This window comes from Muntiacus reevesi, chromosome 7, assembly GCF_963930625.1.
Source record: "Muntiacus reevesi chromosome 7, mMunRee1.1, whole genome shotgun sequence".
Lineage (NCBI taxonomy): Eukaryota > Metazoa > Chordata > Mammalia > Artiodactyla > Cervidae > Muntiacus > Muntiacus reevesi.
This window is the reverse complement of record NC_089255.1, coordinates 35170973-35192207: the sequence shown is the minus strand read 5'-3', so window position 1 is coordinate 35192207 and position 21235 is coordinate 35170973. Positions and strand designations below refer to the sequence as shown.

The window sequence follows — 21235 nt, the reverse complement described above, 5'->3', positions numbered from 1 at the left end:
ACAGTCCCCGGGAAGTCCCACACGCTTAGACTTTTGGGAGTTGTAGTACTAATCCAATCAGAGTTGGAACCATGGCGGTGACCAAGGAGCTCTTACAAATGGACCTGTACGCGCTATTAGGTATTGAAGAGAAGGCGGAGGACAAAGAGGTGAGAACAGGGGTGAGGAAAGTCGATCCCGAGCGACCTGGCGGCCCTCCCAGCCTTGGCGCCTCGCCTGAGGCTGGCACCACCATCTTTCCAGGTTCGGCCGGGCCCTGAGTGGGGAACGAGAGGCGGCCCAATGGCCTCAGAAGCGGGTGGGGGGATTCCCAGACCTTCCTCAGACCTCAATGGTCTGAGGGCCTCACGAGGAAGAGGGAGCACGAGCGAGAGGTTACTCCGCGGGGCACTGTACTGTGCTCTCCGGCGGCCCTTGTGTAGCAGAGGCCGCCGGGTGAGCCTGGGAGGCAACCCTACCCTACGTCTTGCGCCTGCGCAGTGTCAGCCTCTGATGCCCCTCCGGTCTAGACTGCGGCTAGAGGTGCTTCATTCTGTCTCTCTTGCTGGCTGATTTAACTACGTTAAGAGCCTAGGGCGGAAGAAAGGCCAGGTCTCAAGGCTGCTCCATTCCTTTTTCATATCTTCCGTGGCAGTGTGACCTATGACTTTGCCATCTGTTTTCTTTTACACCCCAGCCCACTGACTCTTTTCGAGAGGCAGATGCTCAGGTGTTGCCCTCTCAACGTGTGCTAGTGGCCAGAAGCAGGAGGATCAGAGGCATAGGCAGATGACCTGGAGTTGGTGTGTCACAGGAAACTCCAGGTTGATAAATGTGCCAGAAAGTGGTACACTGATCAAGCTGTAACTAAGACTTCTGTTACTTTCCCCAGGATTACAGTAGTAGCTGTAGCAATGTAGGAAGTGAAGGCAGATAAATCATAAAATGAAAATTAGTGCCTACAGATGCTCCTGTACTTCCAGGCTGCTCTGCTCATTGTCTGAGTGAGCTTGTGGAAAGAGGAAGCTCTGGCACAGAAAAGCAAGGAGACCACAGGGCCCTTGAGGAGTGATACAGTCAGTCAGTACAGAACTGTTCCTGCAGCTGCAGCTGAAATCAGAAGTGGGCTGTGGGGTTGTACACAGAGCACCAGAAACATCTGTTACACCTATCTCATAAGTCTTAAATTTTCACTGTTGGTAATACATAACACCGATATAAGGGCTTCCCAGGTGGCTCAGTGGTAAAGAATTCACCTGCAGATGCAGAAGATGCAGGAGATGCAGGTTGGATCTTTTGGTCCGGAATATCCCCTGGAGGAGGAAATGGTAAACCGCTTCAGTGTTCTTGCCTGGAGAATCTCATGGACAGCGGAGCCTAGTGGACTACAGTACATAACATCGAAAAGAGTCAGACACGACTCAGCACAGCATCACTTATATCGTATTATGTGCTGGACACTATTTTAAGTATTATATGTTTATAAATTGTTTAGTACTTCATTATTAGTGGACATTTCACACTGGATCTAGCCAATGTGTTGGAACCTTGACGCTGAGAACTCCTGAGGAAGGCAATTATGAGCCATTGATGTATATGTTAATCAGAGGAGTGACATGATCGGATTTTAAAGAAAATATTCAAAGTCAGTTTGCAGAAAGGACATAGTAGGCGACGGTAGACGAGCTGCCACCAGGGGATCAGGTGAGGCTGTTGTCTAGGCAGGAGGCTGAGGTCTAAGCAGGGCAATGAGGTTGGGATTTAGTTTTCACTCAGGTGAAGTAAGGGGTAGGTGAGAAGACTCTGCACTGGCTGTACTCAATCTTAGTTGCAGCACATAGTATCTTCATTGCATCATGTGGGATCTTTCGTTGTGGCGCATGGACTCTAGTTGCAGCATGCAGGATGCGGGCACATGGGTTGTTGTTACCGCATGTGGGCTTAGTTCTCCATGGCATGTGGGATCTTAGTTTCCTGACCAGGAATCGAACCTGCGCACCCTGCAGTGGAAGCACAGAGTCTTAACCACTGGACTGCCAGGAAAGTCCTTCCATCTGTGTTTTAGAAGAGGGTAGAAACTTTTCCCCCAGACACCATTTGATTCCACAAACGTATTAAGTGTCTACAAGTGAGGAGAGCAGTCCCTGGAGGGTTACCTCATCATGTCTGTTTCCAGCTTCTCTGTCTCTTGCTTTTCTAATTCCTCGTTTAGAAATGCAGAAATCAAAAGTTGATAATTCTAGAAGGTGATGCTTTCTAATAAGATGGTGGTTTCCTAGAGAGTGTAGCTTGTGTAGAAAATGACAGCATTTATAACTAATCTTAACAAGTGAGGCCAAGAATCGTTGCTTGTTACATCCTGTATTGAGAATGGATGGAAATCATAATACAGCATTGATCAATGTTGGGATTGTAAATGTGCCTTTATAATCATCTTTGTACTAATCACCGCAGGCAGTTAAGAAAGAGGACTTTGGAGTCAGACTATATGCATATTGGTTCCTTTACTTATTTAGTTTATGACCTTGAGCAAACATTTAACTTCTGTGTGCCTTGGCTTCCCCATTTGCAAAATGGGAATGATGGCAGTCCCTCCTCACCAGCCTTGTTGTATGGCTCAGTCCAGGCAAAGTGCTTAGAAGGCATTTAGCACAGACTCACTGGAAGTTCATGCTGTTATCATTGTAGCTTCACCTTCCTACACTGTAAGCGCTAATGTCCAATGCAGTTTCCCACAGCTCATGTCTAAGATTGCCCTTCACTCTTCACCCCTTCTCATTCACTTCACACTACGCCAATGATTCTCAACAAAGGCAGTGGTCAGAGTAGAAGGCAGGTGAGGCATCAGGTAGAACAAGATTGAGGATTAGCAGAGTTCACTGTTCAGTTCAAATGTTTGGGCCTGGTGGGACTTCAGAGCTGATGGCTCAGTGGTAAAGAATCTGCCTGCCAATGCAGGAGACAGGGGTTTGATCCCTAGTCCAGGAAGACCTCACATGCCGTGGAGCAACCAAGCCCATGCACCACAACTACTGAACCTGTGCTCTAGAGCCCAGGAGTCACAACTACTGAAGCCTGTGTGCCCTAGAGCCCATGTTCTGTAACAAGAGAAGCTACCACAATGAGAAGCCTGCACGCCACAACTAGAGAAAAGCCTGTGCAGCACTGAAGACCCAGAGCAGCTGAAAATAAATATATATTTTTTAAAGCATATAAGGAATATAAGCTGTAAGCATATAAGCATATAAACTGTCAGAATAAAGAGGAAGGCATGATTCATGTGATTGGTAGGATCAACGAAGACTTCCCCTGAGGAGGTGTTTTTATGCAAGACCTTGAGGGGAGAAAGGACTGTTTCGCAGCAGGGTTAAAAAATATCATCATGGTCATTTACTCTCTTCATTTTATAGTCAGGAGGATGGAGGTCCAGGGAGGCTATGGAACTCACTGAGATCACCCAGTGAGTGAGTGCTGGGCCAGATTGGAGCCCCAATTTAGTGTTCCTTCCACTGCCCTGCACATATCAGTGGAAGCTGACATGTGAATTTCTGTCCTGTTTATAGCAGCCCTTGCTTTTCATTTGAAGCCCTTTGCAGGGTACATAACTCACTGTATCTTGGCAGGTATTACTTGGTAAAGCTAGGTGCTTGAAAATGCATTTTGATCAACCCTTAGAAGACTCTAGTTTTAAATGTATTTACCAGGAATACTACCATGGAAACTTACTATTGACTTTTTCAGGTTATATTTTATTATTGCTTTAAGGAAAAGGCTATTTTACCTGTTTGCTAGCTAATACTTTTATTTAAACCACTTGTTTCAGTTATACCCTAGAATGTGATGCACTGACATCCATTGTTTCTTACCGATTTAAGAAAAGTAAGACAGAGAAGGACTTGAAGGAATGGTATGAAGTTAAAGTGCTTAGCATGACAAGGATTGGTGCATTGCCTAGAATTTGTTGAGGATGTGGCAGGAGATGAGTCTGAAAAATGTGGTATCTCTGGGCCTCTAGGCCCTTGGGTGGCTATACTTGATTATGTGGGTGTCTGGGAGCCATTTCTGGATTTGAGGTGTGCCAGACTCAGTCCACTGCCTCCAAATGGGTGCCTTTCCTAAAGTCTCTTGCCTCCAGACCAGGCACTGAGGCGCTCAGGTTGGGCACTGAGCCTGGTTTCACTTGACAAATGTCATTTGTTCATTCACTAACGGCCTGAGCAGCACCGGGTGGGACCAGGAGCCCAACCTCCAAGTCTTCTTGGTGTCTCTCTCAGAGTTAACTCATTCCTGGGTTTGGCTATCTGGCTGAAGCTCTGAAGTTTTGAAGTTACTTGGCTACCTGTTAAGTCAAAAGGAATGATTCATTTCTTTTTACAAACACAATAGTGTTTGTAAGCTATTCATTAGTGTTCAAGATAATACCTCACATTTATATGACACTAAAGTGCTTTCACATAAATTATCTCATTTGATGTGATCTTCAAAACAAGCCTGTGAGGTATGCAAGAACTATTAGCTCCAGTTTATAGATGAGAAGACTGAGACCTGCAGAGTTTAATTGATTTGGCCAGCATAAGGTGGCTAGTAAATGCAGAGCACCTGCCCAAACCTGCATTTTGTACGCCTCTTTCAGAGCTGTTTTCCATGACCCACAACTTAGGAGCAATTAGGGCAACAAGAGATGGCCCCACAAAGCCTCTCGCTCCCATCCTTGGCACAGAGATTTGACTCTGGGAGTAAAGCTGCCCGACCTGGGTTAACTTGAAGGATATTAAGCCAACCTGGACAACTTGAGGAAGTGTATTAAAATTTGTGTTAAAACTACCATAGTGGAGTTTTCATCTCAGTGAAGGTAGAATTCAAAATATTCTCTATTTGCATAACTGCTTTCCCTATTTTTGCTGCTCCTGAATACTTTTATTTGGTCATTATTATTTAAGTCAACTCTCTTCTTTTTACTAATATAATTTTGTTTATGAAGGAAACCAATGCATTAAGGGGAAAAAAGAATGAGATGGAGGAAGTACCAGGGCCCAGAGAGAAAGAATTCTGTGCCTAGGCCGAGAGAATGACTTTGGGGGTAGGGACCGAGGACACTAGGGGTTGAGAGTGACAGCAGGCCGTGGGGGTGAGGTGAGGGGCCGCCAGACCCAGGGTATCTGTCAGATCCAGGGGTGGGAATCTCCAACCTGAGAGAAGAAGGCAGGTGAGGATTTTAGAGTCTGAGCATGATATAAGCATGCTTAGGGAGGGAGAGGCTGGTCTGAGAGAAGAGGGCATCTGAGGAGGTGGAGGTGGAAAAGGAAACTGAGCTCCAGATGTAGACCAGTCTGGTTTGGGGAAGTGGGCTGAGAAGGAGGGCAGGGCCAGGGTTGAGGCCCAGGAATGGATACTGGGAGCACTAAAGGGAAACCCAGAGGTGAGAGCCTGAGGGGAGGGAGGACCAGGGGAGTGACCTCAGGGATGGGCTGGGGACCTGGATCCTTTAAGGCGCACAGGGGCAGCATATGGGCAGAAGCAGCCCAGGCCCTGTGCATGGTCTTGGTTGGTTCAGGCTGCGCAGGTCACTGTCCTAAGTCTGGACCATGGACCATGGTTAGCAGACTATGAGAGATGTTGGCGTGAGGTCCAGGTGCCCCCTCAGTCATCTCACAGTTCTGCTGGCAGGCCCACATTTGGAAATGTTGAGCTGAGAGCACTGATCTGGGTAGTGGCTGGCACCCTGTTTGCACGGAGTCTTAGGAGCAGTCCCGTTTGCACAGAAATTTGGGGATTTCTCTGTAGTGCTGTTGCAGTGTAGACCATAGGCTGTAAGAAATGAAAGTGACCAATCTTTTAGGCAGAGGGGACTTCCAGGTGAGTGCCTGGAGCTCTGTGGTTTACTTCCTGCCTATGACATCAGGTGGTAACATAACCTTTGGGGTTGTGGCTAGTGCAGGGTTAATGAGATGTCTGTCTCCCCCAAGCTTGGCAAGAAAATACTGCCCAGGCCAAGATTACTAACTATTTCTCCTTCTGGAACTGGGCCTGTAATGACTTCTAGCTGACTCACCAGCATGATTTGTTCATTCGGTATCTGTTGTCACATGGAGTGGCCTCCCTGTGTGTCCTCTGTATCTGAGTCTAACACTGTGAGTTGAGCTTTTGAGAACTGGACTTAATTACTTGTACTATTAATACTTACTTGGTTCCAAGTTTTATTATATGAAAGGATAGCATCCTTCTAAAAAATAATGATCTCTTCTTTGTAGGGCACCTTTCTTTTAAGTTAATGATGGCTATTTTATATTTATTGGGCCCCTTAGCACCTGGCTTTTTTGTCTGAGGTGGGAATTCATTCCTTTCAAGAGATGAAACTGGAGGCAGGTGGATTGTCAGAGATCCTGCTGTGTGCCTGGCACAAAGCCCAGTGGAGATGGCCGGAGACCCAGCTCCAAGCTCCTTTCCCTGTCCTGGGCTTAGGTTGCTGCAAGTGGCCAGACCAGTTATGGAGCCCTCAGGAAGGGCTGGGCTAATGCATAACTCATTCTTCCCCTCTGTGATGCAGAGGGATAACATTTAGTTCCCACTGTGGTTCTTTTATCAGTCTGTTATAGTGATTTCTTCTTAAGAGGAAGTGTTAGCAGGTAGAAGGAGAAATTTTGAAATAGTGTGGAAGGATCTCCAAGGCTTGGAACAGCACCCACTTCCTTCTGCTCTTCAATAGGCCAGAAGCAATTGACATAGTTGAGTTTTCCTAATTGTGTTTGGTTGAGAACAAATGGATGTTTGCCCCTTTCATTCAAAAGATATTTATTGTGTGCCTACTGAGTGCCAGGCGCTGCTCAGTGCACTGTTCTGGGCCCTGGGGATAAGCAAAACTCCCTGTCCCCTAAAGCACGTTCCCTTTATTTCTAAGAACCCCCATAATTTCCTATACATGTGTGCTCTCATTTGAAGTACAATCATAACCAGTGTATCTGTTTTTCCAGGCCATACCAAAAAAGAAACAGCAGATTTATAAGCACTTCCAAAGATATGCTGGTATCTGGCACAGTCTAGTGGGGAAGAGATATTTCTATAAAAGAGTAGAATTTAAGGGACTTCCATGCTGGTCCGGAGGCTATGACTCTCTGCTCCCAATGCAGGGGGCCCTTGTTTTATCCCTGGTCAGGGAACTAAATCCTGCATGCCACAACTAAGACCCGGCTCAGTCAAATATACTTTTTTTAAAAGTAGAATTTAAGATCATCACTACCCGAGGAAGCATAGGAAAAGCCTGACTGCCCTCAGTAACATTTGAACATTTTTTTTTTAACATCTGAACATTTTGTACTGTTCAGTAGTTTTTTTTTTTTTTTTTTTTTTTTTGCTGTTCAGTAGTTTATATTCTGAGTGATGATCCTGCGTGATGGAAGACTGATCAAACTCAAGTAGTGTCCTAGGATGGAGAGGGGAAGGGAGTAACCTGTAGTATTTTTGAAAGGCATTAGGAGAAAAGACCACACTTTTGCAAATTGGAGTTTAAAGTCCTCATAGAGTTTAGGTTCATCTGAGATCTCTGTCATTCTGGGGCTGGGTCTTGGATACAGCCTGGTTCTCTGAAAAATCATGGTCTGGGCAGGGACTTTGAGTGAGAAGCCCTTCAATTGTCACCTGGGTCCTTTCTGTGAAGTCTCGGGAAATGTAAATGACTATTTCCAAGTGCTAGGGAGACCTGAGTTTTTAGGAGAAACCTATAGGTGAAGAAGGAATACTGCAAGTGTTGAGATATTCAGTAGCTTTTGGCAATTTTCAGTGGCTTCTTCAACCCTCCCTGGGTGTCCGAGCACCTGCAGACTCCGTTTCATAAAGGAGCTGCCAACCCTGGGATTAGATAGTCCTGTCTCTCTCACATAATAACACAGAAGTTGTTCTGTTTCTTTATTCTTCTGAAAGTCCCTCTTCCTTCTCAACTTATCATAGTTAAGAAAAATATTATTGCATCTTTTTGCCCTCTTGAGCTGCTGGTAAGGTGGAATTATTTCATAATAAACAATATTGACACAGAAGCTTTTCAGAGGCCTGTTGCAGGAGAGTTGTGTTTATGTGATGAGAAATTTTTCAGGTACTAGTCACTCCAGGAGGGCTGGGCAGCGCTGGGAGTCCTGTTTATAGCACAGGATACCAAACTGCAGGCCAACTGATTCAAAGTCAGAACTGGCCTTCCAGGCCAAAACCCAGCAATGGGCCTTGCCCAGGGCAGGCTTAGCAGCTAAAGAGTGTAATAACTAGTTAATCAGGACAGAAAGATTGTAATAACTAGTTAATCAGGACAGACACACTTGACCAGCATTCTTAGGCCAGCTGGGTTTTTGTTGATGGCCACTCTGGAGGATCTCAGGCTACCTACCTGTGTGCTCCCTATACTTTGAATGAGGGTAGTTCAGAGCCCTTGGGGGCTGACCAAGGATAGAATTTGAGAACTGCCCCCAGCATTCCTGAAACCAGCCTTGTATACCTTGAGAATTCATACTGGATTGACCTGGGTCCTTTCCTGAAGTTTCTGTCAGGTTGGCATCATCCTGGGCTGGTGTCACAATTTACCTCCCTCCTAGGAGTGGATAAACAAGAGGTTTGGACCTTATATTGAGTACCTGGTTTTGTTAGGTACTTCACATGGATTATTTTCTTTAATCTTCACAATGGCTCTATGTGTAGGGGATACTTCCCACACTTTGTAGTTGAAGAACCTAAGGCTGAGTGAGATTCGGTAATTTGCCCCAGATTGTGCTCATAGCATGCAGAAGATTCAAAATTTTTAAACATTATCTGTTAGACTCCAGAACCTTCTTTCTTTCAGTGAACCATGTTGCTTTCTAGCTTAGAATAGTTGAAAGAAGCTAAACATCCCTGGTTTTTTGCTTTTTGTTTTTTTAAATATATAATTAACATGTAACATTATATTAGTTCAGGTTACGGCATAATGATTTGATATATATATATATATTGTGAAATAATCACCAAAATAAGCCTAATTAAATTACATCCATCACTGTACATAGTTACAATATTTTTTTCCTTGTGATAAGAATTTTAAGATCTACTCTCTTAGTAACTTTCAAATATACAGCACGGGGCTTCCCTGGTGGATCAATGGTGAAGAATCCACCTGCCAAAGCAAGAGACTCGGGTTCCATCCCCGGGTCAGGAAGGTTCTCTGGAGAAGGAAGTGGCAACCCATTCCAGTATTCTTGCCTGGGAAATCCCATGGACAGAGGAGCCTCATGGGCTACAGTCCAAGCAGTCCCAAAGAGTTGGAAACAGCTTAGCAAGTAAACAACAACAACTAACTATAGTTGCCATGCTATACATTTTATCCCCATGGCTATTTGTTTTATAAATGGAAATTTACACCTTTTGACCCCCTTTACCCATATTCCGCCAACTGCCTGCCTCTGGGGCAATCTGTTCTCTATATCTATGAGTTGTTTCTTGTTTGTTTTTTAGATTCCACAGGTAAATGAGATTATATGGTATTTTTCTCTGACTCATTGACACTCAGCATAATACTGTCAAAGTCCATCCATATTGTCATTGATGGCAGAATTTCCATTTTTATAGCTGAGTAATATTTCATTGAGTATATCTATCTGTGTGTGTGTGTGTGTGTGTGTGTGTGTGTGTGTGTGTGTTTGGGCATGTGTATGTATAATCTCCATGAAATTAAAAGACGCTTACTCCTTGGAAGAAAAGTTATGACCAACCTAGACAGCATATTAAAAAGCAGAGACATTACTTTGTCAACAAAGGTCTGTCTAGTCAAGGCTATGGTTTTTCCAGTAGTCATGTATGGATGTGAGAGTTGGACTATAAAGAAAGCTGAGTGCTGAAGAATTGATGCTTTTGAACTGTGGTGTTGGACAGGACTCTTGAGAGTCCCTCGGACTGCAAGGAGATCCAACCAGTCCATCCTAAAGGAGATCAGTTCTGGGTGTTCATTGGAAGGGCTGATGTTGAAGTTGAAACTCCACTACTTTGGCCACCTCATGCGAAGAGTTGACTCATTGGAAAAGACCCTGATGCTGGGAGGGATTGGGGGCAGGAGGAGAAGGGGACAACAGAGGATGAAATGGCTGAATGGCATCACCAACTCGATGGACATGAGTTTGAGGCAACTCTGGGAGTTTGTGATGGACACGGAGGCCTGGCGTGCTACGGTTCATGGCGTCGCAAAGAGTCAGACATGACTGAGCAACTGAACTGAACTGAGCTGAATGTATAATCTCACATCTTCTTTATCCATTCATCCATCAGAAGACACTTAGGTTGCTTTCATGTCTTGGCTACTGTAAATAATGCTGCAGTGAACATGAGGGTTCACTATATTTTCAAGTTAGTGTTTTCATTTCTTTTGGATAAATACTCAGAAGTGGAACTGCTGGATTATTTGATAGTTCTGTTTTAATCTTTTTAATATTTATTTGGGCCACACCACACAGCTTGTGGGATCTTTGTTCCCCATCCAGGGATTGATCCCTGGCCCTTGGCAGTGAAAGTGTGGAGTTCTAACCACTGGACTGCCGGGGAATTCCTTGTAGTTCTATTTTTAATTTTTTGAGGAATTTCTATACAATTTTTTGCAGTGGCTGCACCAGTAGTATACCTGGGATCACTTTTCTCCACATCCTCACATTCTGTTTTTTGATAATAGCTATACTAACAGGTGTAAGGTATTAATAGTATCTTATTGTAGTTTTGATTTGCATTTTCCTGGTGGTTAGTTATGTTGAACATCTTTTCATGTACCCATTGGCCATCTGTATATCTTCCTTGGAAAAAATGTCTATTCAGATCCTCTGCCTATCTATTAATGAGATTGGTTTTTTTGTTTATTTTGGGTCTTTTTATTAACCCCTTATCAGATATATGATTTGCAAATATTTTCTCTGATTTCATAGTTTGCCTTTTTATTTTGTTGATTTGCTTTGCAGAAGCTTTTTAGTTTGATGTAGTCCCACTTGTTCAGTTTTTGCTTTTGTTTGTTGCTTTTGCTTTTGCTGTCAAATCCAGGGGAAAAAAAGATCATTGTCAGGACCAGTGTTAAGGAGTTTAATTTCCATGTGTTCTGCTTGAAGTTTTATGATTTCATGTCTTACATTCACGTCTTTAATCCACTTTGAGTTAATTTTTGTGTATGTGTAAGATAGTGATCCAGTTTAATTCTTTTGCATGTGACTACCTAGTTTCCCCAACAGTATTTTTTATTTTTTTAAATTTTATTGAAGAAAAATTTTATTGGTGCATAGTTGATTTAAATGTTGTGTTGGTTTCAGGTGGAGAGCAAAATGATTCAATTTTAGATATACATATATTTCTCTTTTTCAGATTCGTTACCCATGTAGGTTATTACAGAATAAGTTCCCTGTGCTCTATAGTAGCTCCTTGTTGTTTTTTTATGTACGTAGTGTGTGTATGTTAATCCCAAGCTCCTAGTTTATTTCTCCCCACTCCAAAACTATTTATTAAGGAGACCGTTCTTTCCCCATAGCATAGTCTTGGCTCCTATGTTGTAAATTAATTGACCATATATGTGTTGGTTTATTCCTCGGCTGTCTATTCTATTCCATTGATTGAGGTGTCTGTTTTTATGCCAATACCATACAGTTTTGATTACTATAGCTTTGTACTATAGTTTGAAATCAGGATGTATGATGCTTCTAGCTTTGTTCTTCTTTCTCAAGATTTCTTTGCCTATTTGGGGTGTTCTGTGGCTCCATAAACATTTTAGGATTTTTTAAAATTTTTCAATGAAAATGCTCTTGGAATTTTGATATGGATTGCATTGAATCCATAGATTGCTTAGGGTAGTAAAGACATTTTAATAATATTAATTCTTCCAAACCATGAGCTTGGAATATCTTTCCTCTTTCTTGGTCTTCTTCAACTTCTTTAATCAGTGTCTTATAGTTTTCTGTGTACAGGTTTTTCACCTTTTTGGCTAAATTTATTTCTAGATATTTTATTCTTTTTGATGAAATTGTAAATGGAATTGTTTTCTTAATTTCTCTTTTCTAGTAGTTCATTGTTAGTGCATAGAAATGCAACAGACCTTTGTGTATTGATTTTGTATCCTGCAAACTTTACTGAATTCTTTTATTCTAACAGGTTTTTTTGGTGAACTCTTTAGGGTTTTCTGTATATAATATGTCATCTGAAAGTAATGACAGTTATACTTCTTCATTTTTGATTTGGATACTTTTTGTTTCTTTCTTTTTAAAAAATTTTGTTTATTTGACTGTTTGGGGTCTTAGTTGTGGCACTGGGATCTTTGTTGTGTCATGCAAGGATCTTTTGTGATCTTGTGTGAGTTCAGTAGTTGTGGTGCACAGGCCTAGTTGCCCCACAGCATGTGGGATCTTAGTTCCCTGACTAGGGATCAGTCCCGTGTCCCCTGCATCGCACGGTGGATTCTTATCCACTGGACCACCATGGAAGTCCCGGGTGCCTTTTATTTCTTTACTTTGTCTAATTGCTCTGGCTAATTATGTTTCTTTTTTTTTTAACAAATTTTTTTTCTTGATGTGATAAGTAATACAAGCTCACTGTGAAAAGCAAATGTCAATTATAATGCTCTCTTTCAGAAATATTTTTATATTTTCATCTAGTGAGCATGAATTCCCTTCTCGGCCTTCTCTGACACCACTCTGGCAAAAGGTTTGGGGTGCTTTGTTACAGCTGGTGAGGGTGGAAGTCTAGACTCCCAGTTTCTTCTTTGATGGCAGGGGGTGATCGGGAGCCAGTTTTTCCTATGGTATATGGCTAGAATAGAACAGTTATTGTTTGAAATAATGATTGCATAGTTTTTCATTGAATGGATTTTCAATATCATAATGATTACCTCATTATGTCACAGTTTTCTCATTTGTAAAATGAGGATAATAATTTCTACCTCATAGAGACTTGTTAAAAGTTATGTAAGTTACTGGGACTTCCTGGTGATCCAGTGGCTAAGATTCTGTGTTCCCAATGCAGGGGCCCCGGGTTTGATCCCTGGTCAGGGAACTGGATCTCTCATGCCACACCTAAAGTTTGCTTGCCCCAACTAAGAGTTCACATGCCCCAACTAAGAGATCCCATATGCTGCAACTAAGACCTGACAAAGCTAAATAAATAAAATAGAATTTTTTTTAAAAAGAAGAGAAATCCTATTTTAAAAAAATAAAGTTAAGTAAATTACTGTATATAAAGCACTTCAAAAAGAGCTTGCTACATGGTAGGTGCTAGCAACCATTTTGGAATGTAGATTATTTCTGACTTTTTCTTTTATAAATATGCTATAATGAACAGCAATGTTTATAAATACTGTATAAACTTCTAAGTATTTCTTTAGAAGAGGCCTTGCTGGATCACAGGGTCTGCACTTTTATGTGTGAGGCTGAACATTTTTTGTGTCAACCATTTATATTCTATGAATTCTCTCTCCATGTTCTCTGTTCTCTTGTAGTTTGTCTTTTTCTTGTGTTTTTTTTTCTGCATGGTTTCTTTGTATAGTAAAGACTGTTGTCTGTCGTGTTTCATGCACATACTTCTCTCAGTTATCATTTCCCTTGTCCTTTTGTTTTTAACTTGTTTCTTTTTTTTTTTAACTTGTTTCTTTTTTATATTTAATTGGAGGATAATTGCTTTACAATGTTATGTTGATTTCTACTGTACATCAGTGTGAATCAGCTATAAGTATATATATATCCCCTCCCTCTTGAGCCTCCCTCCCACCCCCCTCATCTTTTAATTTTGTCTATGATTTTTTGCTTAGATAAATTAAAAAATTTTCATTGTAAATCCATTCATTTTGTTTACATATACATGTGTGTGCATGTATGTGTGATTCCTTCCCTTGTTTTAATGCTTAGGAATTTCTTCCCCTCACTAAAAGTAGATTAATAGTCCCATCATTTTCTTTCTTTAGGTTCTTTTAGTTTCATTTTTTGTATTTAGGTTTTTTTTTTTTTAATCTATCTGGAATTATTTTGTTATATGGCTTGAGATGAAGAACTAACTTTTTTCACTCATTATGTTGGATTTTAGTAATATTTTTTACCATACATTGAGTTTTTACATTTATTACTGTTTGTTTCTTGGCCATGCTTATATGTTCCATTAATCTTGTCTTTGTGCTTCACGACAAACTTTCATTAGCTCAAAAAGAACTTTGGGGTTCAAGTTCTTTGGGCTTGGAGACCCCAAAAGCCTCTTTAGTCATTCATCCTGATTCATTACTTTTGATCTTAGAAGGCTTTCCACATCTGGTCTACTCTGTTTTCTGAATCACACATACCTTATGAATCATGTTCAGTTTCTTGTATTTTCAGTATCACACCTGAGTTAACGTTAACTTTTTTCCTCTTCTCAGGCCAGTTTTGTATTTCTTTGCCTTCATGTATGCTCTCACTCCCTAGCATTTCTTCATACCAAGTTTGTGGTTTTAAAACTTGTTTGTGTGAGTTTTATTCTTTTCCTGGTTTTCTTCTGTTACTTTTCTTTGGTCGAAGGTTTTTTTTTAGTCAAAATATTCTTTGACAAAAACATTATTTTTACTTCTATGTTTTACTGCAACTACGTCTCTGCTTTCTCATGTCCTTTTCTGTTCTCAGTACCTTTTCCTCATTAAAGGAAAACATATTTCTCCTCTGAGCTGGTCTGGGGCTTGAAGGGAAGTCAGGTTCTTCCACACCCTCTGTCTTGAATGCCCTTTCTGGCTCTGCTTGGGAGGACTGTAACTCACCTTTCAGATCCAACTCAGATGTTATCTCCTGTGTGAGGCCTTTAAGGCTAAAATTAACTTCTCTCTCTTTTTTCCCCCCCCATTCTTAGGGCCCTCACTTACAGGCATCTTACAACTGTAGTATAATTCATTGTTTTCACAGCCATTTTCCTTGCTAAGCAGTGTCCTTCCTCTTCAGTGTCAGGGAAATTCCCAATTATTCTCTGTATCCCCAGCTTCAGCTTCGTCCTTCCGTATCCTCGATGCCCATGAGTGGACCCAGGAGGTGGGGTGGATTTGGTGCTGTACCAGAGGGCTCTCAGAGAGCTCCCCTCCTATCTGTAGACATTCCTCTGTAAGAATGAATGCCAGCATGACCTTGACTTTCCGACCTCACCTCTCCCCTTACTCATCAAGCCACTTCATGAGACTGGTAATTTTTTCCAATAGGATTTTGAAACACAGATGTTCAATTCCTCACACCTTTAAGGGGTGATTCAGAAATGGAGGCCCAAGCTAGGCCTAGAGGGGATAGGGGTCCAGTATACATCAAGTTGATTGGGGCAGTTGTGTTTGGTTATAGATGTTGAGTGTGTGGGAGACTGGTGGGGTGGGAGTAAGATGTGGGTCCACCCAGATGGGGAGTGAGGTGACCTTGGTCTAGTTATACTGTTGCTTCAAATGAAATCTGATGAGACTGTTAAAGACATTTGTTGAAGGAACATATTCTGGAAAGAGAATTGATGAGAAAACTAATATATGTAGATTAATTTCCCATTATTATATAAGTAGTTTTTTGTTTGAACAATTTTCCTGTTTAAGTTTAAAAAAACAACTTTCTGATATAGAGCATTAAAATGAAATATAAAGCACAAAGCTATTTAATATCATTCCTTTAGAATAAAAAAACTGTAAAGCATTCTCTAAAAAAATAAAATGAAGAATATTCTACCACCCAGCCCCCTCTTGCCTCTTATTTTGCTTTGCTACTATTCCTTCTTACTCCTTCCCTCCCTCTTTTTTTTTTCTTCCCTCCCTCTTATTGTCCTTTTTCACATTTACAAAAAAGAACATGTAACACTTAAAAAAACTCCATGATACAAAAGAAACCATCTTCCACAAAATTCAGCCTCTGTAGGGCATGCCTGCTAATTCTGGTCCTGAGGGCCGTGTTGTAAATTGAGACAATAGACACCCTGTTCTCCCTTCCTCTTCCTCTCAACCAGTTCAGACACAGCGCCTGGGATCAGAGAGAGCAGAGAGGTGGGGGCAGAGAGGCAGAAACAAGACCCCAAAGACTTCTGTTTGTTGGAATGGTCAGGGGGAAGGACTTTGAAAAGAGGGCTGGGGAAATAGGGAAAGAACGTTAGCTTTTTAGTTCTCTCTCTATATATTTTTGCATTGTTTTACTTATTGAAAAAACAAAGGACACTTGGTCCTCCTACATTGGCAGGCGGATTTTTTTAACTACTGAGCCATGGGGGAAGCCTGCAAATATAAAGAATATGTAATAAAGGCTTGGTTTAAAGTAAAAAAGAAAAAAAAAAAGAAATAAGGCCCTGGGCATAAATGGAGGAGGGAAAAGAAAGAGTAAAGGGCGGAATGACAAATGATATGTTGCCTCAAGAGTAAAAGATGACATTTCAAATGTAAGACTGTATATGAAACTATCACCACCTTTTCCCTTATTATTATTTTTTAATGCAGAGAAGGGGGCGACAGGATGAGATGGTTGGATGGCAGCAGAGTCAATGGACATGAGTCTCAGATAGTGAAGGACAGAGAAACCTGGCAAGCTGTAGTCCATGGGGTGGCAAAGAGTCAGACACGACTGAATGACTGAACAACAAATAGTGAAAAAAAAAAAAAGCTGGATTTTGTTATTGTTGTCATTACTTATTATTGGTGAAGACCTAGGTTGGGGTGAGGAGGTGAAAATAGGCGGGAAGTTGGGAAGGTTGGGGGGCAGGGAGGAACTTTTATGCTCTTTCTGCCCAAAGCCTGTGCTGGGAGTGGTTCCTGCTTCCTCAGGCTCAGCCAGCAGAGCTGTTAACAGATGGGCTTGCTTGCGCGGGCAAGTATAGGTGTGGTTCTAGCTGTGCCCAGCAGGTGGCAGCACACCCCAGAGGTCCTGGGCTAGGTGTAGCCGAAGGTGCAGCTGGCCCTGGGCCACCGACCCTCCCCTGGGGGTGCTGGCTGCTTGCCTCTGAAGGCCCTTTTTTAGCACACTTTGGATTGAAATGTTTATTGGTTCCTCGTAGGAAGCCTGGAGAGCCGGTCTGCTCAGCTGCTGGTAGAGGTTCTGGGCTAGGGGCTTCTCCTCCCAAGAGATTTGAGCAGTAGGTATCGTGTACAGGCAGAGTGAGGGCAAGGCCTCAGAAAGCAGAGGATTTCTCTGATTTTGTGCTCTGCCTTCCCTTATGAGTGGGGAATATACAAAAGAGAATCTTGGTAGCTATGTTTATTTATTTTTACTAACGTAAGAAATAATACTTATTTTCTTTTTAATAGAGAGGTGTAAAGATGAAAACTAAAAATAGACCATAGCTTCCCCACCAAGATAACCTGTTATCAAAAAATAATAATAATAATAATAAAGACTAGTTTAAGGTTTGAAAAGTAGAACTACAGAAAAATATACAATGAGAAGTGAATGTTTCTTTCCCCTCCACTTTCAGCTTCTCTCCAAAAGAAACCGGGGAAAAAAGGAAAACAAAGGCTTGCACATGCTCGAGTGTTTCTATTTACATTTCTTTTATTTTTTATTTATTTTTAACCCCCAAATTATCATATTAATATATACTCTTCTAAGCCTTGTTTTTTTCATGCACTATACCTTGGAGATACTTCTTTCTTTTTTTTAAGTTGAGGCATAATTGACACATCACATTGGATTAGTTTCAGGTGTACAACATAATGATTTGCTGTTTGTCATCATACTTAATCAGTTTTTTTCTTGTAATGAGGACTTGAAGATATTTCTGGACAGCACATATAGACTTTTGTCTATGATGATTTCTTAAAATGAGTCTCTCCGTTGTTGGAGATTTTGGTTGGCTTTACTTTGGGGCTTATGTAAACTATGTTTTAGTAGGCATCCTTGTATATTTATTTTGGCATACTTTTACAAGTCCAAAGTCCATAATAAGTCAAAGAGAAAGTACATTTAAAATTTTGATGGCTAAGTTTCCCTGTGGAAATGTTGCCCTGGTGTACATTACATTACACTAAGGTTGTTTGAGTGCCTGTTTCTGGGTAGCTAGGGGGAATCTGCCCCTGCCAGGAGCCTCTGACATCCACAGTGGTGAGACTGGACGCTTGGCGGGAAGTAGGCCCAACCCTGCTGCTGGGCAGCCTTCAGCTCCCTCCATAGCTTTTGCTTCCACTGAAGATCTCTACTGTGGTTGCAAGATGACTATTTCAGTGTGGCAACCTTCCTGTAGCGATGCAGAGCCCTCCCTGGATTTCCTTTATCCGGTTAGCAGTGTTTTCCTGTCTGTCTTGGGGTGAGAGAATGAATAACCCAATCTTGACTCTTCCAGGTGAAGAAGGCATATAGACAGAAGGCCCTTTCCTGCCACCCAGACAAAAATCCGGATAATCCGAGAGCAGGTGAGCCTCTCCTAGGCATGGGAAGAAGGAGCCCAACCCACCTGGGTGTGGTGTGAGTGCCATGGAGGTCAACGCACGCAGCCTGACTTTGGGCACTGGGCCCGTGGCTGCACTTCACACGTTAAGGGCATCTGATCAACTGCTGATATACTCACCCTTCTTTGTTGGTTGGGCATCTGCTGGTGTCTTCCTTTCCAGCAGCCTGTGGCTTCTTTGAGGTGCTTTTCTGAGGGAGCACACCATCACCAAGTCTAACTTTACTTTTCTCCTCTCTCTTTTTTGATCTCTATGTTTAGCTGAACTCTTCCACCAGCTTTCTCAGGCCTTGGAGGTACTGACCGATGCTGCCGCCAGGGTAAGCTCATCCTCCTCTGTCTGAATTGTTCCCCACATTTAGAGACCACGGCGTGCTTCATCCTCTATGCTCGGCCATGCTGTCCTCGCCTGGAGACTGTCACCAGACTGCCTCACTAGCTCTAGGGCTAGTGGCGGGGCCAGGGAGGAGGCCTGGCTCTGTGTGTGTTAGCCTGTTGACTGTTCCTCTGTGTTCCTTCCTTCTGCCAGGCTGCATATGACAGGGTCAGGAGAGCCAAGAAGCAGGCAGCAGAGAGGACCCAGAAACTTGATGAGAGAAGGAAGAAAGTAAAGCTCGGTAGGTGGCATCGTGGTGCTGGTGCCCTTCAGTTTCCCTGGGCTGTTTTTATGCAGCTCCCCGCCTTTGCTCCTGTCGCTTCAGCTCCAGCCACTCAGAGCTTTGGGCCTCAGTCCTGGGCAGAGAACCCTCTTCTTAGGGGTGGCTCCTGCAGGACAGTCTTAGGAATAGTAACAATGACTAGGTGTGCTATTAGCTAAGCATTATGACAGATGTTTTACTGCCTCCTTTAATTATCACAACTATCCAAAGAGCTGGGTGTTACGAAACCTATTTTTATAAACAAAAGAAGCTAAGGCACCAAAAAGATAAGAACGTGTCGGAACCAGGATTTGAACCCACACAGCATGAGTACAGTCAGTGTCCTTGTTGGCCGTGCTGTCATTTGTCTGTTTCATTTGTCCCAGTTCTGCACAGAACTTTCACTCTGAAATCCCCTCAGAAAGATCCGAAGAGAGCCAGACATTCGCCTTTTGCAAAACAGCTTTATTGACATTATTTTGTATATCCGATTGTCCACCCATTTCAAGTGAACAACTCACTGACTTTTAGTAAAGTTAACAAATGGTGCAACTATGACTCTAAATCAATTTTAGACCATTTTCATTACCCCCACAAGATTGGTTCAGGCATTCTTCACTCAATTTTTCTCCCCTTCATCTTGCCTGTTTCACATCCATATATTATGTACATATACCATCCCAGTACCTCCGTCAAAAACAAACAAACCTGGAGTTTAGGTAAGTAAAGTGAAGAGAAAAGAAAGCAGCGAGTCCCAGACCTGAGAGAAGCATTTGACGCAGCCGCTGGCCTGGGACAGAGCCACAGGCAGGTTTCTCTTGGAAGGTGGGAAGGGCTTCAGGCCCTGGGGTGATGTCCTTTCGTGGAGGCTGCTGTCCCTGTAGCTGGGTCTGCAGTGAGGCTTGGTAAATGTAAGTTGAGGGGCAGGTAGAGGAGACAATGGAAACTCAAGCACAGTGGTGGGAAAGAGCATCGAAGCCGAGGCAAGGTCACAGGCTGTGGTGCCAAACCGCAGGAACAGAGGCCAGCGGCTCCACCCACTGGCAGCCCTGACCCATGGCCCTGGGCTGCTGACATCAGCACCCACCCACACCTTGTTCACTGTTCAGAGAACCAGCTTGGTCAGCAGGAGCTGCTATAACTCTTCCAGACCCCAGCCACTCAGCTGGGGCCTATCCTCTTCCTTGTGACAACTTTTCTCAATGGAAATGAATCTGGGAGCACATGGGCATGGAGGGAAGGGGCAGAATTACTGGATGGGTTCATGATACATGAGACTGGGGTAGCAGCCAGAGCCAGGTGGGCTGGGGCCATGTAGAAACTGCTTAGACCAGACATTGGGTCATCCGATCCTTGTGCCTAGACCTGGAGGCGCGGGAGCGGCAGGCCCAGACCCTCGGCAGTGAGGAGGAGGAGGAAAGCGGGAGCGCCAGGACACTAGAGCAGGAGGTGAGCATCCAGCCCCTGAGACCTTCCGCAGGAGGAAGAGGCTGGTGGAACTTGAGGCTGCTGTGGCGGGCGTGCCCTTCCCACCTTCCCCGGTGGGATCTGGGTCGTCTGTCCCACCCGCAGGTTGCTGAGCCTAGCTTGCAGGTGGAACGTCCCAGGGACCTTTGCAAGGTGAGCCAACCTGGAATTGGATCTGCACAGAATTGTCCCCCTCCCCAACCCCCGCTCTGCAGATCGAACGCCTGCGAGAAGAGGGTTCCCGGCAGCTGGAGGAACAGCAGAGGCTGATCCGGGAGCAGATACGTCAGGAACAGGAGCAGAGGTTGAGAGGTGAGAGTCTGGCCCCCACACCAGCCTCCCACTCTGAGGTGGCTTACGGTGGCCACACTGGCTGCTTGGTGAAGTTGATCTGGAAGCTTCTACCTTCTGGAACCCTCCGGGTACCCCACTTGGACACATGCCACCTGTCCTTTCCTACAGTTCTCTGGGGCTTATTGGCTTTTCACTCTGCCTGAGATCTCCTGGCCCTGTTTATGTTGGCTCTATTTTTGGAGCAGATCACCAGGGCAGGGTGGGGAAGGCTCTGGGACACTTTGTTTCAGTAGAACTGTGAGGTCTGTACCTCTGTCTCTTGCCCCCAGAAGGCATTCACAGCCCCTCGTTGGTAGAGTGCTGATCATGGCCTCCAGCAGGCAGCTGGGCTGCTACCCTAAGGTGGCAGCTCCTGGGGGTGAGGGTGGGACTGCTTCTAACTGCCCTCCCAGGCTCCACAGCAGGGCAGGGCAAATACTGCCCTTGGA

At 43.4% G+C, this 21235-nt stretch overlaps 1 protein-coding gene across 1 annotated transcript in view; it reads left to right on the top strand.

Moving 5' to 3' along the window:
* Positions 1–9: 9 nt before the first annotated feature.
* DNAJC17 (DnaJ heat shock protein family (Hsp40) member C17) overlaps positions 10–21235 on the top strand; it is a 28502-nt gene continuing 7276 nt past the window's right edge. Inside the window, exons 1-6 of the mRNA XM_065940234.1 lie at positions 10–149; positions 18244–18313; positions 18610–18668; positions 18878–18965; positions 20350–20435; positions 20669–20765. Coding sequence (XP_065796306.1) covers positions 72–149; positions 18244–18313; positions 18610–18668; positions 18878–18965; positions 20350–20435; positions 20669–20765 — 478 coding nt within the window. The 5' untranslated portion in view covers positions 10–71. The remainder of the gene's footprint in view (positions 150–18243; positions 18314–18609; positions 18669–18877; positions 18966–20349; positions 20436–20668; positions 20766–21235) is intronic.